The following is a 15,696-nucleotide window of genomic DNA, read 5'->3' as shown; positions in this document are numbered from 1 at the left end:
CAAAATGCATTCTGCTGTCATATACACCTGATTAGAACAAATAAAAAACAAAAAGACTGCCATGTTAGTACTCCAGGAAAATAGACATGGGTGGTAAGTGAGATCATTGCTGTTTTTCAATGGAGAAATTTAAAAACAAAAGCAAAAAGTCTTCCCTTGATCTTTACTCAAGCACTGCCCTATCTCACTCTTTTTGGGTATGAGCCAAGCTTTCATCTGAGTATCTCCTCCTTGATTTAATTCCTGGCTATGGCTCCATCATTTCTCCACCCTTCATCTCCTAACTGACAAATTCAGTAGGAACAGCACAGTCTTTAGCTATTACAGTGACACTATCCAGCACTCTCTTCCCTTTAATTATCACTACTCCTTTGGCTTCTGGCTCCTCCCTGTTTTTTCTTCTCTACCTCCATGACACTTACTTTCTATATATGCCAATGGCTCCTCTTTCCCCATTTGTCCCTTAAATCTCATATCCAGGTTCTAGACTCAATTCTCCTGACTGTCTGACTTTGAATGTTCTCCCTGGGAATTAGCATGGCTTATGTCACCTTCTTCATGATGAGGGTCACCAATGAGACAGCTTTTTATGATCTCCATATCTATATATCCAATGGATCACTAGATTCTCAGTCTTTTGCACCAAAATTGAACTGCGTATGCATCTCTAGCACATATCACACTGATTACCTAGCACAACAAGAACTCCTCTGAGATTTTTATACTTCTATAGCCAGGTATAGTTGAAGGAATAGAGTAAGAGTCATTACTAGAGCCTTGTAGGAGGATGGTATAAAAGAGGAATTACACAAAGCAAAGGTGAATTGCAGGTAAATTATTAGGTGATAGTATAATGATAATTTGGGTCTTATTCACCTCTGGGTTTGGGTACAGAAGCAGTGGACAAAGGAGAGAAGGAATGTGGGAGATCTGGAGAGAACTTGTATGATATTTTTCATAGTGAACAGAGGAAAGAAGAGAAAATGATAAAGATTTCTGCCAAACTGCACATTATTACATCAGTTACTTAGTTGTTTAGGACCTCAATAGAACAGATGGAGTTAGTTTACCAGGTTGAACCCTGAGGTCAGAAAGGCCTGAGTTTCAATGCCAGCTCTGTGAGAAAGCGTGACTTGAGTGGAGTGACTCACCCCAGGTCATGGCTTCATCTTCTCTCAAGTGATGATAATAGAACCTCCCACACAGGGGTGATGACCACAGGAGGAAGATATGGGCGGTGAGGTAAGGTCTGTAAAAGGCAAAAACACAAAAGAGGGTAGTTTTTTATTTAAATATATTATTTCACCTCAGAACCCTTGCATGGTTAGAAAGTTGCAGGATTACCCTGTTAATGACCTAATCAAATCATCAACAGGAGGGCAAAATGAATTGCAACCAATTTTTGATCTACAAAAGGTCAAATATAAATGGATTATAAATTACCTGCTACTTATGAGTATGCATTAGATAATATTCAAAAATTACCTGCTATTACTGACTACTTATTTGATGCTTGAAATTTAAATGAATCATATTTTATCTAGAATAAAATGTTTCTTGCTTTCTCTGTGCAGAAAAATAAATATGCAAATAAAATAGATGGCCTGATCTGAAGTCACTCCAAACATCAGAAATTTGGTTACAGTATACTTTATACACAAACACATTATTAAAGAATACAGTATACTTTTCATCATTTATTACTCTTCGTCTTTATTAGTATATGCTTTTATACCATTACAACTGAAGAAAACTGAGTTTCAATTCTATTTATGATTTATAATTTTATAGCAAAAAAAAATACTTACATTGTGAAGACGAAGAAAGGAAAGGTTTGTATTATCCATGCAGTTGTTCTTTTACAAAACAATTTTACATGACCATGTCTGTGTGTCAGGCACTGTTCTAAGACCTGAAGATGTAGCAGTGTACATGTCAGGCAAAGCTCCTGATTTTGTGATGCATGCCTCCTAATTGTCAAAGATTTAAAGATGGAGGAATGGATCTGTAGATAGGTAGGTAGGTAGGTAGGTAGGTAGGTAACACAAAAAAACAACAGATTTAATGATAGATGGTAAATATAAATAAGGTATGGTGAACAATAAGATGTTAACAAAAATATATTGCAGATGTTAAGGGAAGGAAACTATTTGGGCTTTAAATAGTTGACAGGTGCTTCAAAGAAAGGGCATAGTCCCTGTCTTGAAACACCAGCTTGATCTACTAGAAGAACTGAAAACAGGCAGTACTACCAGAGCATCCTAAGAAACCAAAGAATGGTAAAACATATAGTCAGAAAGTTAGGTTTCAGAGAAGATATCTGACCATGTAGACCATGGTAAGTTTGAGATGTAAAAAGAGTAGATTCAGAAATATTTATCTCATTTTTTCTCAGGTTGAAAGCGTGGGGTGACATGTGCCTTTGCTCTCCTCTTCAGTTTCTCCTGTTCTCATCTTTCCTCTTTACAGTAGGATCACCTGTAAGACAGCATTTGATAAATTAAATGCACAGCCTTTGCAGAGGTTACCAAATGTTTGCATCATTCAATGGGTGTCTTATAAGTAGTTATTAAGAAGACATAGGATATTAATAAAGTTTCTAGTAATGGTTAACATTTAATGAAAATGATCACGCACAGTTACATGCACTTTGTATATATCTTGCTTAATCCTCATAAAATTCTCTAAGTGCATATCATTAGCATACCCACTTTCAAACAGGATCATTGAATCACACATGACAAAACATAATTCATGCCCTCCTGTAGTGTGTGCAGTGTTAATTGAGTTGCTCAAGGTCACACAGTGAGGAAGGGAATCTATGGTCTTCTACTTCCTAATTCTTACTGCTATGCCCTAGCTAGCTCTCCCACCTACCCCTTCCAATTTGCATTAAGTTGTTAAATTACTCAAGTAGTATGATACCTCTCTCTCAAGTAGTTTCAGACCCTCAGAAGAGTATGATTGTTGTTACAAAATCATATGATTTTGAGTGACATGTCAGTGTTAGCGACCCTTAAGTGTGTGTTGACAGAAGGAAGTGGAAAGGGGCTGGTGGCAGGGAAATGAGCACAGAGGGATTAGTCACACATCATTCATATGAATGCATTTGTTTTTAATAGGATCTGGAATCGGGATCTGAAAGTGGAGCAGATACTACTTCAGTAAATCAGACACAAGTAAATTTGCCTTCTAACACTGAGTCCACTGATCTACCATCTTCCACCCCACTGACCATTTCTGGAACCAAACCCAAGGCAATGGTAAGTTGTAAATGAGAAGTCAGTCTCAACATGTAAGTGTTGTGAATATCAGATGAGAGTTGATATTCTATCCATTCAATATAGAAGAAACACTCTTGGAGTCTTTGCCATGTCAATTTGGAGTATTCACCACCCTGAACACATGTGTTTGTTTAATCGATGACAATACAGTAAGTTTGCTAAAACAGGCCATGAATCCAGAATTATGCAAAATATGGTAATTAAATTTTGTTACTGAACACTCATAACTTTAAAGAACCAATAACACAAAACTGCAGAAGGCTTTTCTCCTGCATTAGTATCCTGAGAATGCCACTTGCTACTTAGAAAATTATCTTTCTAAAAACTTCCTTGACATATAGATGATAGATACTGATGGATAGAGGGATGAATAGATAAGTAGATAGATACAGGGAGATGACAGAGATGGAGATAGAGATATCCAAAATCATCCACTTTATAGATTATCTGTGAGCATTGATGATAATACTCATGTGAGGGGCTTAGCTAAGTGTTTGATACAGAATAAGGGCTGAATAAAGGTAAGCTACTGTCATTATTATAATGATGCTTCATGAACTTCATAATGCCATCAAAACAAGTAAAAATATAGTTACTGCATGGAATAATACAGCATGGTGAATTGTGAATAAAAGAGATTTTCCTTTAAGCAAAAAGTGAACTGCACCAGGAAAATAGTATTTGACTCTAAAAGGTAACATTTATGGAGGAAGTAATTACTACTTCAAATATCTACAATCCAAGCAGTTCCAAAATAACCTTTCCTAGTTTGGTGAAAATCACAGTGTTGTATTATTTTTTTTAAAGCCCATGTTAGCTTAACACAGAGAAACAAGTTTGGATTGCTTCTTTGCCTGCCTTTAAAATAAAATAGCCCTCTGAAATAGGACTCAACAGAGAACACTCTGAATTTGAAACATGGAAAATGTACTGCTATTGCAATATGAATGAAAATACTTCATTGAAAATGCAGATATGTCTGATTTTAATATTTACCTAGAAATTACATTTCCTGTTATTATATATATCCAGAGTATTTTGGTTGATAAACATCTATTGAACACCTCTTACATGCCATTTACTATGCTAGATGAAAAAAAAAATATGCAGAGGAATAAAACATATTCTCTGTCTTTAAATAATTTTCATTCTAGCACAAGGAGATATGAAATGCAAGTGCTATGTGCACCATGGTAGTGCTCTATGTATTGGGAATAGGAGGAATCAAAAAGTTACTGCACAATGTTATTTTGGGGTACACTGAAAATACAGAGTCAACCCTGTTGAAATGCAAAATGCAAAATTAGACTGTGGAATCCAAGTATTTCATTTTACCTCATTCTGATTAAGGAAGGATTTTTAAAACATACATGTTCTCTCAATGGTTTTTTTTAATATTTTTTAAGTTGTCAATGGATTTTATTTTACTTGTTTATATGTGGTGCTGAGAATCGAACCCAATGCCTCACATGAGCTAGGCAAGTGTTCTACCACTGAGCTACAACCCCAGCCGTCTCAGCAGTTTAACTTGAAGATTTTGAGAATCATTGGCTTTTTAACATTGGGGATGTGGGTAAAGGCCCTTCTTAACGGTATTTTTTGCTTTAATTTGCTTTTGGAAGCACCTGCTAGTACCCTGCAGAACAGTTCTTTTCACCCTGATGTTTACTTTCACGTTCATCTTTCAGTTTAGAATAATTGACAGTGGTATCCACTTTTGTCCCCCTGGAAAGTGCAGTTTCTGTGTGAGAGTGCCTCGTAATTCGCTATCATGTATACAACTGTGTGTGCAGTTCCTTTATCTTTCTTCATTACCCTCATGTTTTCAAGGGTAGTAAAGAAAGTTACACAGAGGCATATACAATGAGAAATACAAACCATCAGCTTTCCCAGGACTAATCCTTTGGATACCTTGTGATGGGTTCCCTGTTCAAATTTTTCATCCTTTGCTTCATCAGTTGACCAAACTAATTATTCAACTGTCACAATTAAGATATACTTAAGTCACTGGGTGCAGTGGTACCTGTAATCCCAGCTGCTCAGGAGGCTGAGACAGAAGGATAGCGAGTTCAAAGCCAGCCTCAGCAAAAGTGAGGTGTTAAGCAACTCAGTGAGACCCTGTCTCTAAATAAAATACAAAATAGGACTGGGGATGTGGCTCAGCAGTCGAGTGCCCCTGACTTCAATCCCCAGCACCCCCTCAAAATTTTAAATATATACTTAAATCAATTATTAAACAGAAAAATTGTTTTTGGTATATCCAAATCAAGCACTCACTGTAAATTTGTTAACTTTGAAGAAAACAGGATGTGACTAGAGCTCAGATGCCCAAGGTGCTTCATAATCAGGACACATGAATCATTCTGCAACTGACTCAACCTCCAAAGACAATATTCCAATTTAAGAAAATTAAAAACTGACCAATCTACCAATACCTTGTTATTAGACAAATGGACATATATCTGTTTCCTACTTCTGAACTATAATTTGGTAACATTCCCCAGCAGGTCATGAAAAGTATCTAGAAAGAAACATTCCACTATTGAAGACAACTGACTTTGAGGAAATTTCTTAAATAAAATGGACAATTAATAAGAATAGCTTTAAAAATAGGCTTTTGCTTTGTGTGGGGGCATATGATTTTTTTGTTGTTATTAACAATACTATTCTTTCGGGTATTCCCTTTTTACTACAGTTTGAAACTGATTCTTGGGCTGTGAATAAATTTTATGTTGGCATATTACAACGAAGAATTTTATTAGAAATTAAACAGATACCTTGACCCATAATTTGGAGCTTAGGTAATAGATGTTATATAAAAGCAGTCTGGATACTTGGTGAAAAGGAAAAACTCTTAGTATCCTATAGATGTTTACTTTTCACTATGGACTAAATTTTCAATTTTAATGTGAAGTAAAAACACGAATTCTAAGAACAACTTCTTAACACACCCACCTACATAATAACTAACCTTCTGTTCTATCATGTCACATTTTTGCAGAATGCTTTCATTCATTTCAGAAGTTTAACATTACATTTGATTTGCCACTGCAAAACCTATTAATAATGGTGACTAACTTCTAAAAATATTTGGCTTTCCTTTTATGCCTAAGGTCCTTGGATTTCTAAGTACTATTTTTCAATAGGAATTATTTTATATTTATTATTAGAATCAGATCAATGAATAATCTTCAAATTTTTTGCTAATTCTATGTATATATCATGCTGAAAAGTAAGCATTAAAATCATTATGCAATATATTTCACACAAAAATGAAAGTGTTTAGAAGTAGATTATCCTTTGTCAAAAGAAAACGCTCACCTAGGAAAAAGAGAATCCTTGCACTTTATGCTAAGATGTTGATCAGTTTCTCTCCTAAATCTGGTTTTGTGCCTTTGAAACAGACTCAAAATGCCTTCCATACTAGAATGTTCTACAAACAACTCCAGAACAGTTGTGCCTTTTATATAAAGTGTTTTGAAGCACTGTAGAGCAAGATAGTCATGTCATTCTCCATCTTCAGTGTCTTCCATGGATAGAGTTGTTCCAGTGTTAGTTACTATAAGGCAACTACATTAATATAAGGCAGCTACATGAGAGATTTTAAAGCATGACACTATAAATTCAGAGATTATTTTGGTTTTTTTTTTACCCTTGATGTTTTTATTAAAGTATTAAAGTATGCCATTTATATATCATATATATGCATATATATACATATATATATTCCTAATTTTAATTATTCAGCTTAATGAACTTGTGTGTCTAGATAAACCTGAAGTCTTGCACATCTATATACTCTTGAACTTCCCCCCAGGTCAAGATGGACTATGAACAACAGAGTGAAGCCTGCTGGAATTATATATCTCCCTATCTGTTTTTTAATTAGACCTAAAATCAATATGGTTAAAAGTAAATGATACTTACAGCCAATACTAGTTTCAAATTTTACTCTTTTTTGATTGGCATGTTTGTATTTATGTATGGGGTACAGCATTATAATTTGGTACATATATATAATACGTAATGATGAAATCAGAATAATTGACATTTCTTTCTCCTCATATATTATTATTTCTATGTTTTTGGAACCTTCAAGCTCTTCTCTAGTCACTTTGAAATGTATAATAGTAGACTATGGCTACTTTATTGTGTTATAGAACATCAGAGCTGATTCCACCTTCCAACTCTATTTTCCAACTCTATTATCCAACCTCTCTCTGTCCCCAACCCTTCCCTTCCTAGTCTTTAGAAACCTATATTGTACTCTACTTCTATGTGATCGACTTTTTTAGCTTTCACAAATGAGTGAAAAAACATGGTATTTATCTTTCAGTGCCTGGTTGTTTCACTTAACATAATGTCCTCCAGTTTCATCTATGTTGACATAAATGACAGACTCTCATCTTTTTGTAATTGACTAATATTCCATGATGCATATATACCACATTTTTATACATTCATCTATCACTGAATATCTCAGTTGATTCCATATCTTGGCTCTTGTGAATAGTGTGCTACAATAAACAACTGTGTGCAGGTATCTCTTTGATATGATTTTATTTCGTTTATTATTATGTCCAGTAGAAGTGGGAATGCCAGATCACACGGTAGCTCTTTTTTCAGTTTTTGAGGAATCTCCATACTGGAGTAAGATGACTTTTTAACAATATTAATTCTGTGACGCATACTCTTGTCCTATTTGTCAAAAATTGGTTGGCTGTAAATATAGAGATTCATTTGTGGATCTTCTATTTTGTTCCATTAGTTTGTGTCTGTTTTTATGTCAGTACTATGCTGTTTCAATGACTATAGTTTATACTAGGTTTTGCAATTATGTGTTATGCCTTTAACTTTGTTCCTTTTTTAAATGATAGTTTTATATCTATATATAAATATAGAGATATAGAGATATATTTATTTGTTTGTTTGTTTATTTATTTATTTATTTATTTTATTATGTGGTGCTGAGGATCAAACCCAGAGCCTCACATGTGCTAGGCGAGTACTCTTCCCCTGAGCCACAACCCCACCCCTTAACTTTTGTTCTTTTGTTTGAGAATTGTTTGACTATTTGGGGTCTTTTGAGGTGACATAAGAATTATGTGATTTTATTTTTCCATTTCTGTGTAGAAGGCCATTGGTTATTTGATGTGGATTGCATACATAGATCGCTGGGGGTAAGATGGACTTTTTAACAATATTAATTCTTCCAATGCATGAGCATAGGATGTCTTTCTGCTTTTGTGTTATGTCCTCTCTAATTTCTTTCATTGTTTTATAATTTTCATTGAAGGGATCTTTTACTTCCTTGATTAAATTTTTCATACATATTTTACTTGTGTGTGTGTGTGTGTGGCTGTTGGGAAAGGGATTTCTTTTTTATTTTTATTTCTTTTTCATCCAGTTTGTTACTGACATATAAAAGTCAGCAGGACAAAACAAACTGGTTTTGAATTCTGCAACTTCACTGAATCATTTTTGGTGGGGTTTACAATGTTTTCTACGTAAAAGGCCATGTCATCTGCAAACAAGGGCAATTGCTCTTTTCCAATCTGAATGCCCTTTATTTTTTTCTCTTGCCTATTTGCTCTGGCTTAGACTTCTAGTACAATGTTGAACAAGAGTGCTGAAAGTGAACACCCTTGTTTTGTTCCTGATCTTAGAGGAAATGCTTTCATTTTTTTCCCTGTCTCAGAGGTTTTCTGGTGGTTGTTTTTCTTAAGGACAACTTTAAGAGCAGATGTTCATTAAATCACCATTAATTGTATATTTATGAAGAAAAGAGATCAAGCCCCAGAGAATAAGGAAAAGAACATATTTTATTTGTAAACTAAGTAACTAGAGAAACAAGGAGAGTCCAGCATTCTGCTGAAAAGCACTGAGAACATCAACAAGCATGTAAAAGATGTGATATTTTAACTGAGTCTCATCTCCAGCCCTGCCCCCCACCTAAGAAACTCCTTTAGTTACTGGATGACACAGAGGATTCTAGTAACAGCAATGAGAACCAGAATCATTTGAGCAAGTTGGGACAGAGCAGCTTTGAGTATATACTAAATAACCTAAAGGAACGTTGGAACATATTGGCATGCATATCAGAATGTACTGCATACTGGAGTTACAAAACAACCCTAGTATTGAAGACTTTGAAAACAGCATAAATTATTAACACTCAATATCTATAATTGCTACAGGATAAAAAAAAAAAGGAGGGGAGATATACAGCCCCCTCCAGGTCAAAGTAGTAACAATAGCTCTAATTCCACAGGTTGAAGGCTCCTCTAGTCTTTTGATCATTATTACTAAGGAGCCATGGATGAGAGGAAGAACATCAATCAGCTCATGGAGAGGCAGGAGTCCAGGGCAGGCAGAATGGCTCCCAGCCAGATACAGCTGATTCCTTACAAGAGTAGTTCAAAACCCTGCCTAAACACCACTAGAAGATGGCTAAAATAAAGCTTCGGCAGTATGTCCAACTCTGGGGGTCCATGATCATTTCTGGGTGACTTTAAAAAAGAAAAGATCCCAATGCCATATCCAAACTGATACGTTAGTTGCTTTTACTGACAATTCCCAAAATTCCATGCTCAGCCCGAGCTATTGTTGGAGGGGGAAAAGTAATCCTCTCAACATGACCACAAAACACAGTGGTTGGTACTGAAGTGAAATGAGTGAGGCACCTCCATACCCTCTATTCATTTCCCCTTCCGGCATGATAGAAGCAAACTGCAATTTTTTGGCCTGACAAATGGTGACACTGTAATAATTTTGACATTGTTAAAAGTGATTTAAAAGTCGTATCTTATTTTCCTTTTTCTCACTCATTGAGAATATAGTCTACTATGTTACTTTTGAAATTATCAGTTCATGTTTTGGTCATTTTGTAGAGAAGAACCCATAAATTGTCATTCATAATATTTTTTCTGAATGTATACTTGATAAAAGCAGAAACTATAGGAATATAAACATTAAGAAAGCTCTGGAAGTTTCTATTAATAATTATGGAGAAAATGGGGTTTTGCTCATGTAATAATATTAATAATTGAAAACCTGGGCATTTGTGGAATTCACACCATGTGGCAGATGCTGTCGCATGGACTTGGCTGTCACCGTTCACTGGAGCTTCATCAAAAAAAAAAAGGGGGGGGGGAGATACAGCCCTTTTCAGGTCAAAGTAGTAGATGCCATTGTTGTCTGCAGCTCATCAATAAGGAAATTGGGACCTGAAGTGGCTAACCAAGGTGCCTATTGTCTCGCTGCTTCTAGGAGATGGGGCCAGGACTGTACCCAGTGCCCCTCAGCACTGCTTTATACAGAGATTCATATGCGCTCCTTCTGGCTTCAGAACTAATATAAATTGGTGTGAGATGTTATTACATCAGAAACTAAATATCACTCACGTCTGAACTCAAAATGCATAACGACAGTTTTTTGTTGTTGCTGTTCAGTTTTGTTTTTCCTTTTGTTCTTTCTTTTCTTTTTCTTGTCTTTTTTTCTTGTTTATGTTTTGTTTATTTGTTGTTTGTTTGGTAGGTACTGGGGACTGAACCCAGGGGCACTTTGCCACTGAATTACACCCCCAGCCCTTTTCATTTTTTATGTTGAGACATGGTCTCACTAAGTTGTTGAGGGTCTCACCTAATTGCTAAGGCTGACCTCAAACTTGTGATCCTCCTGCCTCAGCCTTCCAAGTTGCTGGGATTACAGGCAAGTGCCACCATGCTTAGCCAATAAGCACAGTTTTACAAACAACAACAACAAGACTTGTTCATCGTAGCATGGTGTAGGTTATCACTTCTAATACCACTTTCTAAATTTCCTACTTACCGATTGAACAATTGGAAGGGCGGAGAAGATGGCGGCGGGAAGTGAGTAAGCCGCTCTGAGCCCCGCGCCGTGGCGTCTGAAAAGATGAGGTAAAGATCATTAAAGGAGATCTGTCGACAAAAACCCAGCACCGTGTCATGATAAGGGCCTAGGTGGAGTGAATCAGCCACTAATCCAGCCAAGGTGAAGGGAGTACAGCAGGACTTCAGCGCGAGCAGTAAGGCTGCAGCCCGAGCCGCCTGGCTCCATCAACCCCTTCTACTTCTCCCTCCCCTTCTCCTCTCCGCCTTTCCACCTTGCTTCTTTCTCCCCAGCCGTCTCTCCTCCCAAGCTCAGTCTCTAAATTTAGATCTCAACTTCTTTCCCCCACCCCGCCCGCTCTCCTGCGTGTCCGGTACCCGGACCGCGTGGCCTGAGGCGCCGCCTCCCCTCCCCCAACCCGCACCCCCTCCCCGGGGGTCCCGAAGGCCGCCGCTGCCGCCGCCGCTGCTGCCGCCGCCTCCCACAGAGCACCACAGAGCAGACGCTTCACCGCGCGATTGAGCTGCCGAAGTATATGAAACAGCTGATAAGATGAGCGACAATTTAAAATCCAAGTGATCCGAGAACACGCACTGAGCTCTGGCCCGCTGAATTCAAACTCCCGGTCACCTGCTTCCCGCAGACAAACAGCTATGACTCGGCATTAATTCATCCCGCTGAAACAACGGGTCAGCCCTTCTCATCCTACGAAGGTAAATGCCTACCGAGCCTTCATAAGTAGTGGCCACAGGTTTGAAACGGGGCTTGGGAGAGAAGGACCCACCCGTAGAATTAGTCTCCCGGCAAAGGGAAACCGTGTCATCAGACTGCTGCGGAGATAACTTTGTTGAAACAGGTGTGTGATCCCATAGCCTTGCCTCTCCACACATCGGGAAAACTCTAAGAGCCCCTCCCAGCTCTCCCCTAAGGGCACCTCCCAGCTCTCTTTGTGAGTGCTTCAGCCAGCCCGAGGGAATCAGAGGTGGTGCGGGTCTCGCAAGCGGAAATACCGCTCCCACCTGGGCTGATTGCTGAGGCCTCTTGCACCACCTACGGGAAGTGGATACCAGAGGGCAAGTAAAAGCCGCTGAGGATTCTCAGCCCCAAACTCTACAAGCTTAGGGTCTGAGGGAATGGCAAACTGGAAGAGTGTGCCCAGTCGTTCATGAAAACAGGGCTCCCGGGAGCAGCAGACTTGGCGTGTAGCCAGTATTGTGGTGAGAGGGGCCTGGCTAGAGAAAAAGTGGGAAGTGACTAGACACAAGAGGAGGCCCTAGACACTCAGGATTGGAGACTCGCCCAGTCTGGGAGGAGCTGCTGCACAGTGATTGGTTCCCGCGTATTGACAGGAGAAACTTGACCTGGTGGGCACAGCGCCATCTACTGGAAGAGAAGTTAATCAAACTCTAAGACTGCAGTTATTAGGTTTTTTTTTTCTTTTTCTTTTCTCCTTTTTTTTTTTTTTTTTTTTTGATTTAGGTTTTTCTTTCATTTTCATTTTTTTCTTTCTTGTTGTTTTATTAATTTTTTTTTTTACAAAATATTTTTTAAATTTTTTTTTCTACTAATTTTAACTTAAATTTTTTTAATTATTATTATTATTTTTTTTAAATCTTTTTCTTTTTTAGTTCCTATTCTTTTTCTTCTTTAGTCTTCTCATTTTTCTTATCCCCCCTTTTTTCTTGAATTCTACCTGCCTACTCTCATTCTCTTTAGAGACTTCTTCCCTTCCCTTCAAATACCTTTCCTCCCAAGCATCAAACTAATTTATAGGAGTAAACAGTAACTCAGCAGTCAAACAGAACAAGAAACAACATGAGCAGCTTCAAAAAACAAGGAAGAAAAGGAGTACAAACAACGCAGGATAGCCTAAATATTCAGGAGGACCTAGAGTCATCAGAAAAATGGTCATATAAAGAACTCAAGGAACACCTAAGACAGATGGAATGGAACCTTAAAGAGGATACAAGACAGCAAATTCAAGCAGCGAAAGAACACATTGAGAATGCATTTCACAAACAGATAAAAGAAGAAGTTAAGCATCTTTATCAGGAGATAGAGTCTATAAAAAATAATCAAACAATAATTCTAGAAATGAAGGAAACGATAAACCAAATTAAAAACTCAATTGAGAGTATCACTAACAGAGTGGAGCAAGTAGAAACCAGAACATCAGATAATGAAGACAAAATACACCATCTTGAAAAGAGTCTAGCCAACTCAGAAAGGCTGGTAAAAAATCACGAGAAAAACATCCAAGAATTATGGGATAACATTAAGAAACCGAACTTGCGAGTCATCGGGATAGAAGAAGGTACAGAGATTCAAACCAAGGGAATGAGAAACTTACTGAAGGAAATAATTACAGAAAACTTTCCAGAAATAAAAAAGGAAACAGATATACAAATTGAAGATGCATACAGGACACCGAGCACACAAAATCACAGTAGACCAACGCCAAGACACATTGTTATGAAGATATCCAATATACAGAACAAAGAGAAAATATTAAAAGCTACAAGAGAAAGGAGACAGATTACATTTAGGGGTAAACCAATACGGTTAACCACGGATTTTTCATCACAGACACTGAAAGCAAGAAGGTCATGGAACAATGTATTTCAAACACTGAAAGACAATGGATGCCAACCAAGAATTCTGTATCCAGCAAAATTAAGCTTCAGGTATGACAACGAAATAAAAATCTTTCATGATAAACAAAAGTTAAAAGAATTTGCAGCCAGAAAACCAGCATTGCAAAGCATTTTGAGCAAAACACTACACGAGGAAGAAATGAAAAACAATAACCAAAACCATCAGTGGGAAGTGCCGCAGTAAAGACAGAGGGCAAGGGGAAAGACAATCATGGAGAGACAAACTAAATTTTTTTTTTTTTAAAAAAAGGATAAACAATCAAACATGGATGGAAGTTCAAACCACATATCAATAGTAACTCTGAATGTTAATGGCTTAAACTCTCCAATAAAGCGACATAGGCTGGTATCATGGATTAAAAAAATAAATCCAACAATATGCTGCCTCCAGGAGACACATCTGATGGGAAAAGACATACACAGGCTGAAGGTGAAAGGATGGGAAAAAATATACCACGCACATGGTCCTCGTAAGCAAGCAGGGGTGGCCATCCTCATATCGAATAAAATCGACTTCAAGACTAAGTTAATCAAAAGGGATAAAGAAGGTCATTATATACTGTTAAAAGGAACCATTCACCAACAAGACATAACAATTATCAATATTTACGCACCAAACAATGGTGCTGCGACATTCACAAAACAAATTCTCCTCAAATTCAAGAATCAAATAGACACAACACAATAATTATGGGAGACTTCAACACACCTCTCTCACCATTGGACAGATCCTCCAAACAAAAGTTAAATAAAGAAACTATAGAACTCAATACCACAATCAATAACCTAGACTTAACTGACTTATATAGAATATATCAACCATCATCAAATGGATATACTTTCTTCTCAGCAGCACATGGATCCTTCTCAAAAATAGACCATATATTATGCCATAGGGCAAACCTCAGTAAATATAAAGGGGTGGGGATAATACCATGCATTTTATCTGATCATAATGGAATGAAACTGGAAATCAAGGATAAAAGAAGGAAGGAAAAATCCTACATCACATGGAAAATGAACAATATGTTACTGAATGATCAATGGGTTACAGAAGACATAAAGGAGGAAATCAAAAAATTCTTAGAGATAAACGAAAATACAGACACAACATATCGGAATCTATGGGACACAATGAAAGCAGTTTTAAGAGGAAAGTTCATCGCCTGGTGGTCATTCCTCAAAAAAAGAAGAAACCAACAAATAAATGAGCTCACACTCCAACTCAAAGCCCTAGAAAAGGAAGAGCAAAAAAACAGCAAATGTAGCAGAAGGCAAGAAATAATTAAAATCAGAGCGGAAATTAATGAAATTGAAACAAAAGAAACTATTGAAAAAATTAACAAAACTAAAAGTTGGTTCTTCGAAAAAATAAATAAGATCGACAGACCTTTAGCCATGCTAACGAAGAGAAGAAGAGAGAGAACTCAAATTACTAACATACGGGATGAAAAAGGCAATATTACAACAGATGCTACAGAAATACAGAAGACAATTAGAAATTATTTTGAAAATCTATATTCCAATAAAATAGAGGATAGTGAAGACATCGATAAATTTCTTAAGTCATATGATTTGCCCAGACTGAGTCAGGAGGATATAGACAATCTGAACAGACCAATATCAATAGATGAAATTGAAGAAGCCATCAAAAGACTACCAACCAAGAAAAGCCCAGGACCGGATGGGTATACAGCGGAGTTTTACAAAACCTTTAAAGAAGAATTAATACCAATACTTTTCAAGTTATTTCAGGAAATAGAAAAAGAGGGAGCTCTTCCAAATTCATTCTATGAGGCCAACATCACCCTGATCCCGAAACCAGACAAAGACACCTCAAAGAAAGAAAACTACAGACCAATATCTCTAATGAACCTAGATGCAAAAATCCTCAATAAAATTCTGGC

General features: G+C 37.1%; 1 protein-coding gene across 6 annotated transcripts in view; it reads left to right on the top strand.

The window, feature by feature from the left end:
• The window catches only part of DLC1 (DLC1 Rho GTPase activating protein), a 391,806-nt gene that overhangs the window by 97,873 nt on the left and 278,237 nt on the right, over positions 1-15,696 (top strand). For all 6 annotated transcript variants that reach the window (XM_081269380.1, XM_081269382.1, XM_081269381.1 and 3 more), the window contains exon 4: positions 3,123-3,263. In XM_081269380.1, the coding sequence (XP_081125506.1) occupies positions 3,123-3,263 (141 nt within the window). The remainder of the gene's footprint in view (positions 1-3,122; positions 3,264-15,696) is intronic.

Source organism: Spermophilus citellus (genome assembly GCF_964194105.1).
Source record: "Spermophilus citellus genome assembly, chromosome: 16".
Classification (NCBI taxonomy): Eukaryota; Metazoa; Chordata; class Mammalia; order Rodentia; family Sciuridae; genus Spermophilus; species Spermophilus citellus.
This window is presented reverse-complemented; position numbering and strand designations above follow the sequence as displayed.